This window comes from Stegastes partitus, unplaced genomic scaffold (assembly GCF_000690725.1).
Source record: "Stegastes partitus isolate 25-593 unplaced genomic scaffold, Stegastes_partitus-1.0.2 Scaffold255, whole genome shotgun sequence".
Taxonomy (NCBI): domain Eukaryota; kingdom Metazoa; phylum Chordata; class Actinopteri; family Pomacentridae; genus Stegastes; species Stegastes partitus.
Window position 1 is genome coordinate 143,170 of NW_007577986.1, and position 13,557 is coordinate 156,726.

General features: G+C 43.1%; 1 protein-coding gene across 1 annotated transcript; it reads right to left on the reverse strand.

The window, feature by feature from the left end:
* Window positions 1-1,432: 1,432 nt before the first annotated feature.
* Window positions 1,433-13,406, reverse strand: LOC103357447 (clustered mitochondria protein homolog). The gene is made up of 28 exons (XM_008282008.1): window positions 13,128-13,406; window positions 11,444-11,553; window positions 11,051-11,222; window positions 9,840-9,977; window positions 9,588-9,742; window positions 9,340-9,494; window positions 9,068-9,190; window positions 8,803-8,935; window positions 8,616-8,708; window positions 8,320-8,486; window positions 7,473-7,652; window positions 6,929-7,369; window positions 6,766-6,839; window positions 6,552-6,656; window positions 6,361-6,461; window positions 6,112-6,264; window positions 5,950-6,012; window positions 5,627-5,859; window positions 5,442-5,526; window positions 5,141-5,294; window positions 4,913-5,052; window positions 4,346-4,426; window positions 4,142-4,267; window positions 3,913-4,022; window positions 3,712-3,805; window positions 3,504-3,629; window positions 3,335-3,408; window positions 1,433-2,419 (listed from the first exon to the last, which is right to left on the reverse strand). Exons 1-28 carry the CDS (start codon window positions 13,180-13,182, stop codon window positions 1,849-1,851), a joined length of 4,212 nt encoding a protein of 1,403 aa, XP_008280230.1. The 5' UTR covers window positions 13,183-13,406; the 3' UTR covers window positions 1,433-1,848.
* Window positions 13,407-13,557: the final 151 nt, after the last annotated feature.

Here is a 13,557-nt window from a genome sequence, read left to right on the forward strand (position 1 = left end):
ATTGAGTGTTGAATCCTGTATTACTGAGCAACTATCATGGTAAGTTTGGTTCATGGGGTCAGAAAAGGTAACGACAATCTAGGATTAGTTCATGCTTTCTGCCCTGAGCAATTTTTGGAAAATATCCTCAAATTTAGTCAGTAAATGCTGCAAAACCAAGGCCAAAATGAACAATCTTAGACTCTATAGATAAGACATACTTAGGAGGATTTTGAAACAGAGTACGTTTTCTACCACCAGGCTGGTGTTAGATCTAAGAAAGGAAGCAAAAACTGACATTCAAAAGGTAAGTCACAGCCTTGAAACAACGAGTCAGTGAGATTGATGTTATCAAACCTGTTCACAGCTGCAACTGAAGCACAACAAATGCTGCATCCATTTTTGAAAGATCTATGGTCTGATCCTGGAACAGGGGCCTCAATGCTGTTCAAACTGTTTTCTAAGGCAGCGATAAATAAGCACTCTGACAGAACTGGAATGACATGTTAAATATTTGCTGTATGTCTGGTGCTTAAACAGCCCTACTGGTGTTTTTCATTTAGCAGACGCTTTTGTCCAAAGCGATGTACATCTGAGAGCAGATACAACACAAGCAAGGATCTAGTCAGGAGAAAACAATCTAGATAAGAGCAATAGAACAAATTCAAGAGTGATAGGGCGTTTGTGCCAAGAGCAGGCTGTGTGAGAGGTAATAGGATTTACTTTTTTGTTGTTTGTTTTTGGGCTGTCAAGTGCAAATGTGTTCAGTGAAGAGCTGGGTCTTTAGTCTTTTCTTAAAGACTAAGAGGGAATCAGCAGATTGGTAGCTCAGTTTGGTAACTCGTTCCACCACCGGGGAACCACAGAGGAGAAGAATCTAGCTATCAGGCCCTGTTGTGGTGATTGCTTCACTGACTGTCAGTCATATATGTTACAGCCAGCTTTTTTCAATACATGTTTTGTTTGTGGAAAATGAATGTCAGCTTTTAGAGGCTTAAAATGTGTTTGAGCTGGATGATAGATAGCAAGTAGTACATGCGTGTCCCAGCATGTACAAAAAACACCTTATAGACAAGGTAAAAAAAAACAACTACATTTTTACTGGAGGGCGTCTTCAAGAGTTGGCTGCAGAGGAGCAGCTTTTAAAATATGTGAAGCAACAAGACTCAGGATGACATTTCTTACGTAACACATTTCAAACAAGTTGTGTAGCAGCAGATACAGTAACAAGGGAGACTTTCAAAGTGATGCTTTTTTTAATGCATGACCATGTTTCAGTTATGTAGCTTTGATTAAAATTGAACAGTGTTTGTTATTATTGTCTAATATGTCAGACAGATTTGAGGTTCTGCAGATTTGATGTTCTTTTAACATGATGCATTTGGTAAGTCCTGCTCATGTTTCCTGTGTTTGCAGGCTTCAGATTCAACTTTGACATCTTACACACACTTCATACAGTTTCTATTTTATATCTTTTTTTGCTCTGTTTCACTCACTTCAACACAAACGTGATTTCATGATTTTCTTTATTTTGCGTTGACTGGATGTTTATTGAATAGACTTACACCTTCAAATGCCATGTTTATGCGCGTTAAAAGATTTCTGTTAAAGAGGAAAAGGCACATGTTCAATGCACCGGAGTAAAAAGTTTATTGTTGGAAAAGAAAGGCTCGACAGCACAGCCCTGTGACAGCATCAGTGATAGTGTAACATCTCCAACACACGGTAATACTCATCCTCTGACTCTCTGTCATTTCATTCTGTTGTTCATGTTCATTAGACTGAATCACATCAACAATCCTGGGAGAGTTTTAACTTTACAGCAGTGACTTTGCGAAACTTTACTACAACTTCGTGTTTGCTATGTGTTCACTCTTCAGCAGTTCCGTTGACAGTGACACTGTCTTCTACTCCATTTACTGCTGAGGCTTTGTCTCCTGTTCCATTGGTTATGATTGGTTTTGAAACAACATCTGCCCAGGTCACCTCACTCTTAAGAACTGATGGGCTAGCAATGATTTCCTCTGCTCCATTTATTTCCCCATTTTCCTCACCTGAACCTGACTTCATCTCAACACCTTCACTGACTATCTTGACCTCAACATCTGAATCTGCTCTCTCGCTGTCTGCATCTGTTTTCTCCTCATGCTGGTCTTGCACTGCTGGCTCCGCCCCATGACCATTAGCAGAAACTGTGGCAGTGCTTTCCACAGACACTTCTTCCACTGGCTGCTCCTGTTGGCTCTCGCTGGTATTCTCCGCTGCTGGGTTTCCTTCGTCCTCAGCTTCCTTCCCGCATCCTGTTTCTTGTTCTGAGCTGTTTTCTTCTCCGTTTACTGCCTCTAAGGCGGCAGACTCGTTAGGTAGTTTTAGTCCCAGCTCTCTCCGCACTGCAGCCTTTAGTTCAAGGTGTTTTTGTTTGTACTCCTGGAGCCTGTCACTATGAAAACACAGCAAAGCCATGAGTGGGTTTCTACATAACATATAGCTGTTTCTATATCACTTTTGATGTATTTGGGATAATTGTCGTGTTGGAACACCCAACTGCATCCAAGAACCACGCTTCTGACTGGTGATTTTAGGTTTTACTGAAAAATATATAAGTAATCCTCATTCTTTGTGTAAAGCACCAGTTCCACTGGCACAACAACAGCCCCAGAGCATAATACTGCCACCACCATGCTTGACGCTGGATTTCGTGTTCTTGAGGTTAAGGGCCTCACCTTCTCTCCTTCAAAAATATTTCTGGTCATTGTGGCCAAATAGCTCAATTTTTGTTTGTTCTGACCACAAAACATTCTTCCATTAGGTCTTTTCTTTGCCCATGTGATCAGGAGCGAACTTCAGTGGAGCCTGATAAGTGCCACTTCGAGATGAAGGGCTTCCTTCATGCATGGCAGCATCTTAGCCCATTGCAATGTAAACCACTGGACACTGACACCTGTGTTCCAGCAGCTCCTAATTCATACCAAACCTGATTTTCAATGACTCTTGATCGATTATGGCAGTTACACAAATGTGCCACTTTATACTTATAAATAACTGTGTGCACGGATGATTCTGGGACCTGTAGCTGCTTTGAAATGTCTCAGTTTTTCTGACTTGTTCAAGTCAGTGACTTGCCTTTTCATTCCTATGCTGTGCTATTCTTTAGATTTTTCCATTGTAACGTTTGTGGCTGAGTCTGATGAGTGTATCAACACACTTTACAAATTGGCTCAGAAAATTCCACAGTTGCTGCACGTTGTTGTATGTATATTGCTGACCCAGCAGATCTGGTAATTTTTCCAAAAGACCAATAAATATATACATTTACAAAAGAATCAATACATATTATATTGCAGTGCATATTTACCTCTGTGCAATCCTTCTGATCCCTGTAACCAGAACCATCTGCTCCAGAATGGTGTCTGTTGTTGGGTTTAGACACTGAGGACAGAGAGGACCAGCAGGTCAAACACACTTCCCTTTTTCCTTGCAAGTCTGGAAAAGGTTATGCAATGCACATGAGCTCCTGCACGTACCTCCACAGTTTGCTCAGTGACGTCAGCTCCCGCCTGTCTCAGAGTACGTTCCACCTTCACCGCTTGCTTGGTTATGGTGTTCAGGAACTCCTTGCTGCAGCGTGTCTGTGAGTGATCCTCTCCACACTAAGGACAACGATAACCATAAAATGACATGCACACACATTCAGTCCACTTCACTTTTTCACTGTCTTGCGTAGTTACTGACCAGTGAGGTGAAAGCAGTGAGGGCCTCTTTCTCATGTGTCATAGCATTTCTGTAGTCACCCTTGCTGCACATCCACTGGGCCAACAGGTGCTGACTGCACAAACAAGAAAGCAGGGGGAGAAACTGTGAGGATTTGGAAACAAAATAGATAAAAACTGACTGTTTTTTTATATAAAGTACAAGGTAAAAAGGACATCTTACCTGAGAGCAGTGTGCAGCTCTGTGGGGCCGAAGAAGGATGTATTAAGTCGTAGAGCGTTCTTTAGGAACTGCTCCCTCTGCTCTTCTGACAGTATCATCCCAAGACAGCTCTGGAAGAAAACAGTGAGAAGAACGCAATAAATTTCAGTAAATTATGAAAAGCATCAGTTCTGAGCTTGTGGTGGACAGCGTTTCAGACTTAAGTGAATACTAAGTTGGTGCAGCCTACATCCAGTGTTGCGATGTACGGATGGTCCTCTCCGTGAACCGTTAGCATCAGCAGTCGAGCTCTGAGGAGACACTTCTGGGCCAAGGCAGTTTCCCCTCCAGCATACATATACACACCCAAGAGGGCCTACAGACAACACAACAACATTAATCACACTGAGACTCCTGGACAAACTCTAATATACAAATGTGTGGTGATACTCACATATTGCTGGATGGTGTTTGGGTGGTCAAAGCCAAGCACCTTCTCGCTGATGACCACTGCTTTCAGCTGGACACTGCGAGCCTTGAGAACATCACAGTGATAATGATAAATTAATATACCTTACCATTTACCATTAGCATAAATCTCATTTTATGTTTTTAAGTATGATCATTTAAATGTATTCACAGTATCAAAAGTAAAAGAAATCAAGTAAGGAAACAGTCATTTTTAAAGTTATAATATAACATTTCTCTTTTTATTTTGTTAAATAAATTCACTGATTATTGATGGATTGACAAGTAGCAATATAATGTTGAGGTGTAGATGATTTCAACTAATTTACTTATTTGTATATAAATTGTGATTAGGGTAATCTATAACAAAACATTTGTTTCCCTCTTAAACTCAAATGTAGCACAAAAATGTTGGAAAAATTCAATACTCAAATAAATTACTTTAAATGTGCTTAAACAGCAAGTAAATGTAAGTAACTTGTTAGCCCCCATCCACCACTGCTAAGGAAATATGTTTCTGGTAGAGTAACTGATTATGAAACAGTAGTCCCACCTCAGCTGTCTTCCCCTGCAGGAAGGCCACCTTGGCCAACATGCTGTGGCAGTGACAGGCTTCAGGCTGCAGATCGTCACACACTCTACCAAACAGGTAGGTTGCTTCTTTCAGGTTCTCATGGGCCTGATCCAGCAGACCTGCAGTTGCAAGAGTTCATATTCATGAAATCACATCATGTGTTCAAAACTATATAGTAGCCATAAAGATTACGATCCATTGACCTACCCTTCTCGACAAAGTTCAGCGCAGCTCGGAACGCTTTCGAAGCATCCACAGTCGACATGTGAACGTGCTTGATGATAGGGAAGATGTTGAGGACGTCGTCTGGTCCAATGGGTGCTTTGTTTTGGTTGTCGAGGAAGTAGTCTCTCAGTCTTAACTGGTGTGGACACAGAATTATCAGTTATCCTTTTGATATACAGTATTTCTTTCTAAGGCTTTACATAGCAGCTAATTTAAGTGTGTATTAAAACGTTGCTAATATACAGTATACAGTAGGTAAATCCATTTTTCAGATGTCTGATACCTGCACTCCTGTCTTTAAACAGAACTCTCTGAGCAAAGAGAGTTTCTGAAGGCCGTACTGCTCCACCAGGTGATTCAAGCCGGAGCTGTCACGTAAAAAAAATGACAGTTGCAATAAACCCGACACTCAACCGCAGCCCTAGCTAACAAATGCAAGGTGTGAACAAACAAATTCTGTATCTTCACCCCAGGCTGTCGGAGATGTTGTATGTTTCAACAGCATCCTGGCAGACCAGGTTCCACAGCTCAGAGCTGGTGAGCGTGCTCCAGGGCGTGCTTTCACAGGCCCCGGCCCCTCGGCCTCGCCGTCTCGACTTCTTCTTGGTTTCCTCCCCTACAGAGGAGGGCGTGAAGTGGGGAACCAATAGGCAGCTGAGGAAGTGACTGACAGCTGCAGAGACGCTAGGAACGTCCACACCCTACAAAGACATGGTGGGAGGCTGCAGTTTACTCTTTGTGGGGCATGAGTGTGAGCTTAACAATGAAAAGGAGTTCTCATCAAAAGGTACCTGGAGGAAACTGTTGAACACTCTTCTTGTTGAGCGGATGAAAATTTCACCTATGACCGACCTCTGATGGAGACACAAAGAGGGATGATAGACAGCACCATTAACAGAGCAGTCGCATTAATAAAGACTAGTTCAAGTTTGGCTGCTTTTAAAATAACAAACCTTTATATGCCTCAGGCGCTCCTTGTGCTCTGACTGGTTCAGGGCCTTGATGACATGGCCCAGGTATCGGAGGTTGATGCCTCTCTTGTGCAGCTCCTGTTTGAGAGAAGCTCCGTCCATTGGAGCCTCGTTGCTGTGTAGCCAGTACTGCACCTGCAAACACACACATATACACACACACACAAATCATGAGCTTGGGTAAATTTCAAAATATGCCTGTTACAGCATGCCGACAATTTATCCACTTACAAAGGCTGGTATCTGGTGTGTGATGATGAAAGCTGCAGCCTCCCTCAGTAACCTCTCCTGCAGCTTTGTTGATTTGCTTTCACCGGGAGGAAAAGATACCCCTAAATGCAAAGCACATGTATGAGATCCATCAGATTGTATTCTAATAAAACGTGTGTGTGTGTGTGTGTGTGTGTAGTTGGTGTGTATACCTGGAGAAAATACGTTTGGGTTAAAGCGCATCTCAAAGATGATATCACTAACTGAGCCCACTTCTTTGCATGCAGCTCGTACTGCCTCAGTGCCTCGAGAGTCACCTGCAAGAATAAAAGCATTTGTCCAATGAGTGTAAAACCACCAAAGTACTGCATGTATTATTTACTATTTTAGTTTCCCCTCAGCAAGACCTATTAAAACACTTCTTACCAGCTGTTGCACATTCTTCAAAGCCTCCATTTTCGTCCAACTTCTCCCTGACATGCTGAGTGAACTGGCAGTGTCTAAAAAATAACAAAAAACAAAACTTGAACTTCATGAAAAAAAAACAAAAAACAGAGTTTGAAAGCATATTCTTTCAAATAGAACTCACTTGTGCTGGATGAAGGCCTGTATCAGCTCTGGCTTCAGTCTGCAGAGGCCATGAGGAAAGCTGGTTGGAAGCCCAGAGGTTTCATGGTAGTTCTCTGGCCAACCTACGTTTACACAATTCTCCTTCTCTTCATCATCGTTGCTGCTTTTATTACTCTCCTCCTCCTCCCCAGTGACTGACTGACCCTCCGCCTCAACATCTGGACAGAAGTTGGCATCAGCTGGGAAGCTCCTGAACACATCCAGTATGTAGAACCTCCCGTCGGCCCCCAGCAGCCCCTGAGCATCCACCGAGGTGAACAGCGGTACCTTGTGACCGTTGGGTGCCACGACAGTGTGCCTCTGGAGGAAAAGAGATTTGGCTGCCTGAGCCAAGAGTGCCAGCAGCTGTCTGCGTTGGGGGGACTCCTGGGGTCCTGCGTTTACCCCGTACAGCAAACCTCTGAGGGCAGAAGGAGGAAGACAATTAGCAGTATTAGGCACCAAAATGCTCCATCTTGCAGGGTGGCACAAATCTGGTCACAAAATAGGTCCACAGGATGTACCTTGAGGCAGGAGTGGTTTCCTGGTCCTGCTCTGAGCCTTCCAAGCCAGGAGCCAGACCCTGAGCAGACAGACGCACTCCTCTGTAGTCTACAATGGCTGTCGGTAGAGTGTGCAGCCCCTGCAGCATGTCCAAGTCGCTGTAAGCCTGCACACCTTCAAGCTCCAGCCTCTGAGCCGCCCTGGAGGTTTGAGATGAAGAAGCATATAAATAATCAGCACCACTAAAAAATGAAGCACAACTATTTTACAATTCTCTCATCTTGTCGTGGACTTAGGTTTTGGCTTCTAGTTTTGTTTTTGTGATTCATTCCTATTGGTTTTCTGTGTTTCCTCTGTCTCTCTGTGTTTCTGTTTGTCACTGTGTAGGTTTCATGCTCCTTTTCATTCTTTTCCCAGTTTTATTTTGAAATTGCTTTTCCGAATGTGCCACTTGTGTTTTTACTTTTGTTCTTTGTCACTCTTTAACGTCCCTTTTGATTACCCTGATTAGTTTTACTCGTGTCTTGTCTCCCCAATCAGTTCTGAGTGTTTAAATAGTCTTATCTCTCCCTCTGTCTTTTTAAGTTTATCCCGTTTCCCTCCTGTTTGGCTACTCTCATGTTCTCCTGCCGGTCTCTCCCTTTGTGCTCTGGTTTCAATTTTGTACCAGACGCCCTTCATTCGTTCACCTGCACACCCTGGCAAGCTTTCTATTAAAGTTTTATCTTTTCCACAATCTGCACGTGGGCCTTTTTTTTGGTGAATCCTGAAACTTCTGACACAACATGGGGCCTTGGTGCACTACAAAAAGACACAAAAGTTCTTACATCCATAGTATCATGTCATTTTTTTGTGGTTTGATCTTACCTGCGTCCTCTTTCACCACCAAACACTGCATTAGCTGCCCCCTGGCTCATGAACAGGCCACCCCACAGGAAAGCTGGGTCCTCTATATTTCCATTTACTGGCTCAACAAAGCCATCAACCACAGTCTCTGCTCCCTGCATGACAGTTCTCACAAATGCACTGTTTACCTGAGAAAACAGGTGCAAGTGGAAGAGAGGAGGAGACAATGAATGAAAAAAATAATTAACCTCATGAGAAAGAGTCTTGAATTGTGCTGCTGCTGCTGCTTTGAGCTAAATTACAGCCTTCCTAGTTACCTGCAGCAGAGCTCTGTCTCTCTGCAGCCTCTCCTCCAGACTTCCTTGTGGAAGGTCTCTGGCTGCTTGTAACTCCTCATTCCAGTCTGGAGCCTACACAGCAGACACACAAACAATGGCACACATAGTTAAACTTTAATTGCAAACTGCTGCCGGCAACAAATAGCAATCCTTTATTGTAAATAACCTGTGTCGCTGCCTGTTCATCCAATCCCAGTCTGCAGAAGGCGTTTTTGTGAGTGCGAGAGGCGCAGGGAGGCCCGAGCCAGCTCAGCGTGTGGTAAGGGGTGGGGATCATCTCTACTGGTGTTTGCTGAGGCCTGAAGGAAGAAAGAGAACAAGCTGCAGAATACGCTTCATTTTTAATGCACCATTTTACAGTGTCAACAGCTGGGATTCTGGTAAACTACTGTAATATTCAAGCTTCCTTTATGCAAGGGAAAAAATCTTACCTGGTTTTGAGTGTGTTAAAGGTTTGTTTGAAGGCAGGGCTGATGTGACAGAGCAGGTCAGTGAAGCAGTGAAAAACTGAAGAGGACTGTGCAGGACGAGGATCAAACACCTCTTCTGTGGACCTGTAGATAAAGAAGAGGAGAGAAACAACAATTAATAATGACTAAGCTAAAACGTTCATTTTGTTGGAGCTGAATAATTTACTGTATATTGTCATTCTTGTCATCATGTTATTATACCAATCCAATCATCACAAAAGAATTTTCTTTACCTATTCAGGAAGAAACCTTTTGGGCATGATGTAATGTCACAGCGTCGTCCCTCTTTTGTCACCACAGTGATGTACAGAAAGTCTCCCTGCAGTTTTCTGTGACCTGGAGGTGGGTTCCAGCAGCTGAGAGACAAGTCCCGCAGGTATCTGGGGGTCTGATGGGGCAAGTGTAAAGTAACAGAGAGTCAGCATGTGGGTGTTTGGGTGAACGAGCCCAGCATTCAAACAGACTCCAGGTATTTACACACTTCTGGTTGGGAGCTATGTGGCAGCAGAGCCATGAGCGGCCTCTCTGAAGAACCAGGGAGGAGGTACTCAGGTGGAGCTCCGTCTTGGTTGGCTGACTCTGTTTTCGTGTTGCTCAAAGAGCGTTTCATGCTCTTTCCATTTGGCAGGCCAGAGTCTGCCCCAGAAACAAAGAGAGATTTTACCACGAGTTAGATGCTTCTTTAAGCCTTTGTGTCGCCCATCTCGTCTAGCTGCACAGTATGTGTGTGTACCTGGTGTTTGAGTGTGCGTGAGAGTCTCCAGTATGCTCGGTGAACGTCCTTCTCTCAGAGCATCCTGCGGTCCGGATGCTCTCAGCAGCTCCAGGACACGAGCCAGATGGAGCCTGGCTGAGCGGGAAGTGTAGGGCTCTGGAAAGACATTCACATTAAATTTACACTGAACCTCTTTAGTAAACTCACATAAGTATGACAACTGTCTAATTAAGTGAGTGTCTTATTTGGAGTTTAATATTACAAATGTCATAAACAAATCAGTCGGTGATAAGGAAGAAGCTACAGGGCAATTTGTTTCATTAGTTCAACAGCTTGAGGGTGAGAAACAGTCTAATTGGTTGGCACATAGCTGTAATCTCTGCACCGATAAATCTCTGTGACCATAAACCCTGTTAGGATGACTCAGGAGAGGTGAGTCAGCTGTTTACATTGAGCTGAGAGAGACTTAAGTGTGTGTGTGTGGAAGTGAAAGGGTGATGAAAATGTGGATAGGATTATTCTTAAAGAGATCCAAAAACAATTAATAATAAGGTTATCTTATAAACACAAATATCAAACAAATCATGCAGTAACAAACTAGATTGAAGTCAAGTGTCCTGGTAATGGTAAAATTATGAATTCAAGAACTCTGAGTTACTAATATGCTAATAAACAACAGCTACAAAATCTGAGCTAAGAACTGGTGTGACATTTACTCCGTAATCGCTCCAAGGAAGCCAGCATTATTGGCTTCTGGTGGTTTTGCAGGCTTAAGCAAGTCCTCGACTTTGCAAAAAAATCGTATTCATTCTCTTTTTTCCAATATTTTTTGGACAATACCAGGCCAATCGCACACTGACCAAAATCATAATGACAAATACAATTCAAAAGTTAAAGCACTACAAATGCTACTTCACTTACACTGAAAAAGATTTTTCAATTTTAGATGGGAAATTATCCTTAAATTTTACTGATTGTAAACGCCCACTTTTCTGTTTTCTGCATCATCTCGGGGCTTTCTGACATTTTCACAGTTTCTTCATCATTCATACATCGGTTCAAAGTATTTCAGATGCTACACCCAATTTAATGTGGGAATGCAATTAAGGGCATTTTTCAAAATAGAAGGAGAGTAAAAACTGCTAAACACAGTAACAGCCTGCCATCAAACTGAATCCAAAAAATATGGATAGAAACATTGAAAACAAAGCTAAAAAATAGAAGTCTACCTTCCACCAGGCGAAGGATGGTTCCTGCTTTAAGGCCCTTGAGGCTTTGCAGCTGTGCAAGAGGATCCAGAGTCGTACCAGCCAGCGCCAGTGACAAGTTGGAGCGTGGAGACACCTCATTCCTCGAAAGCAGAGTCATTACTGCATCTTGAACAAGCCAAAATCCATGAACCTGCAAACACGTACGTTTCAGTGCACCAAGTAATGTCCACATACAAACAAGCCTGTCAGATTAAAATTCAGCTATTTACACGTGAGGATAAAGATGTTGAATTGGTAAAAAAAAAATATGTTGTCTCAGCTTGGTTTTCACAATTTCTGGATCACTCATTAAATCTTCTTGATCTTTAAAACTAGAGGGAACAATGCCTGAAAGAAACTAACAGTGTGTACCTGCAGCTCAAATGGCTCTACTCCGGCCCCCTGGATCTTCATTGAGAACGATGTGTCCTCATCTTGCTTCATACCAGCGGCATCATTTCCACCACTCAGGCTGATTACATCTATTCGAGGGAGACATGAGAGAAACGAAACTGACTGAGGATAATCACAGAGCCCTACAAAGGACAAAGCAAATAATCAAGAGTTGTTTTCCTGCCCTTCACTCATTACATACCAGAATAGTTTCCAGCTCACTGTGACCCTGAAAACTTGTTGTTACACAAAATATGCGGATAACAGCATGAAAGAATGAATGGGTTCTAATCGCGGCTTATTATGTTCGGATTCTATCCTCTGTTCTTGCTGCTGAATCAGACAAAAACTCTAATCTTCTCCTAAAATTATTCTGAGCCGGGTTCAAAAGTCTGTGTGTGTGAGAGTGCCTGAGGCTGGGAGTGAATTTATGCAAAAAAAAAAAAGAGAGAGAGAGAGAGACAAAGAAAATGAAAGTGGGGTGTGTCCACCTTTTTACACACACTTGCAGAACTTGAAGGAGAGCAGGACTCGGCGTGTTCCACAAACTGAAGTGTGACTAAACCTGTTGAATTTGCCTACTGGCCCTCATGTCATCTCAGGGTAAAGCGAAGGGACAACCACACCCAGCGCAGGCATGTAGAGACAGCAGAGTGTGATGACACAAAAACTGACAAACCTAAAGCCTGGCAGTGGACCATGCAGACTTGCATTGATGCATGGACATACTGTATATATAACACCTTTGACGTGCATGCAACAAAGCCAGAAATTGACTTTGTTCTTATCTGTGGCGGCTGTCAGTCATTCTACAGTAAATGCTCAGTTTTTGCTATCAGTCTGGGTCTGCTTTACCACTGGAGAGCACCCAAAAAATAGCTGTTTGCGATTGGCTGGAGGAACGTCCCTCCTCTGTGCAAGCTTGAAGCCATCCGCACCTTCTCTACGGACGCTGCTTCTGCAATGTTACTACAGAAACAGCATTGTTTCCATTAGTGACAAGTTTATTTTGGCATTGATATCTAAAGCCGACTTGAATGATAATTTAACAAGCAAGAAAAATTAATTCACTATAATTGGCATAGCCCATCAATCATAGCGCTTACGCTCACAGATTCATGTAATTCTTTGGAGAAAACACCTCAAGGCAATCTCATCTGGAGACAGGCCAACACACACTCACCTTAATTCAGTCATTCTGTTTTGTGGGAGGGGAGTGGCAAATGTTAAGGCAGGTTAAGAGGCCCACTCGACAGTGTGGCAAAAGCAGAAGTAAGTAGTAAAGCAGACAACTGAATTCTAAAAGGATTTTTATTTCGGAGAAACAGACATAAAATCTACTCTTCGTCCTTCTTAAAGAATCCTAAACTGGCAATGGCTTTCGGTGGATTCCAGCTGTAACAAAGCAGAGCACGTGTCTGCCTGGAAAAAAAGTGCCATAAAAGTTACAAAATACAAAGTAGATTCTCCCAGAAAGGAAAGAGCAGCTCCGGCCATGTCAGAGTAGCAGTTCAGTGCTAAATCTCCCACCCTTCACACATTCTCCAGCAAGGGAGGCACCAAAAAAAAAAAGAGAAAAAAAAACAAGAGGAAAGTGCAAAAGAGAGACAAGAGTGAAAAAGGAGCAGAGAAGAACAACCAACATATCACAGGGATTCCTTACCAGTCTTGGCTTGATTTCTTCCTCCTCCTCCTCCTCTTCTCACTTTGTCCTTCATGGCTGCGTCTTGAAGTTTCTCTCAAGCTGCCTGCTTGTGTTTTCAGTTCTGTGTGCGGGAAGCTGCTTCCTCGCAAAGTCTTGCCCCCAAACTGCTGGAAGAATGTAGAGGAGAGAGGGAGTGGAAGTGTGCAGCTGGACTGCCTGAGAGACCAGCAGAGTGAAAGTAAACTGCTGTGTGTTGAGGATTGTGACTCCTGCCCCTTTCTACAAGGCAAACTAAGCTTATCTGTTCTCCCTGTGTAAAAAAAAAAAAAAAAAAGCCACACCCTCCTATTGCTCCACACAGGCTCATTACTCCGTCTGTCTCTCACACTTTGTTGGACTGGGTGTGTCTATATGTTGTAGCCCTACTCTCTCTTCCTTCCCCTGGCCT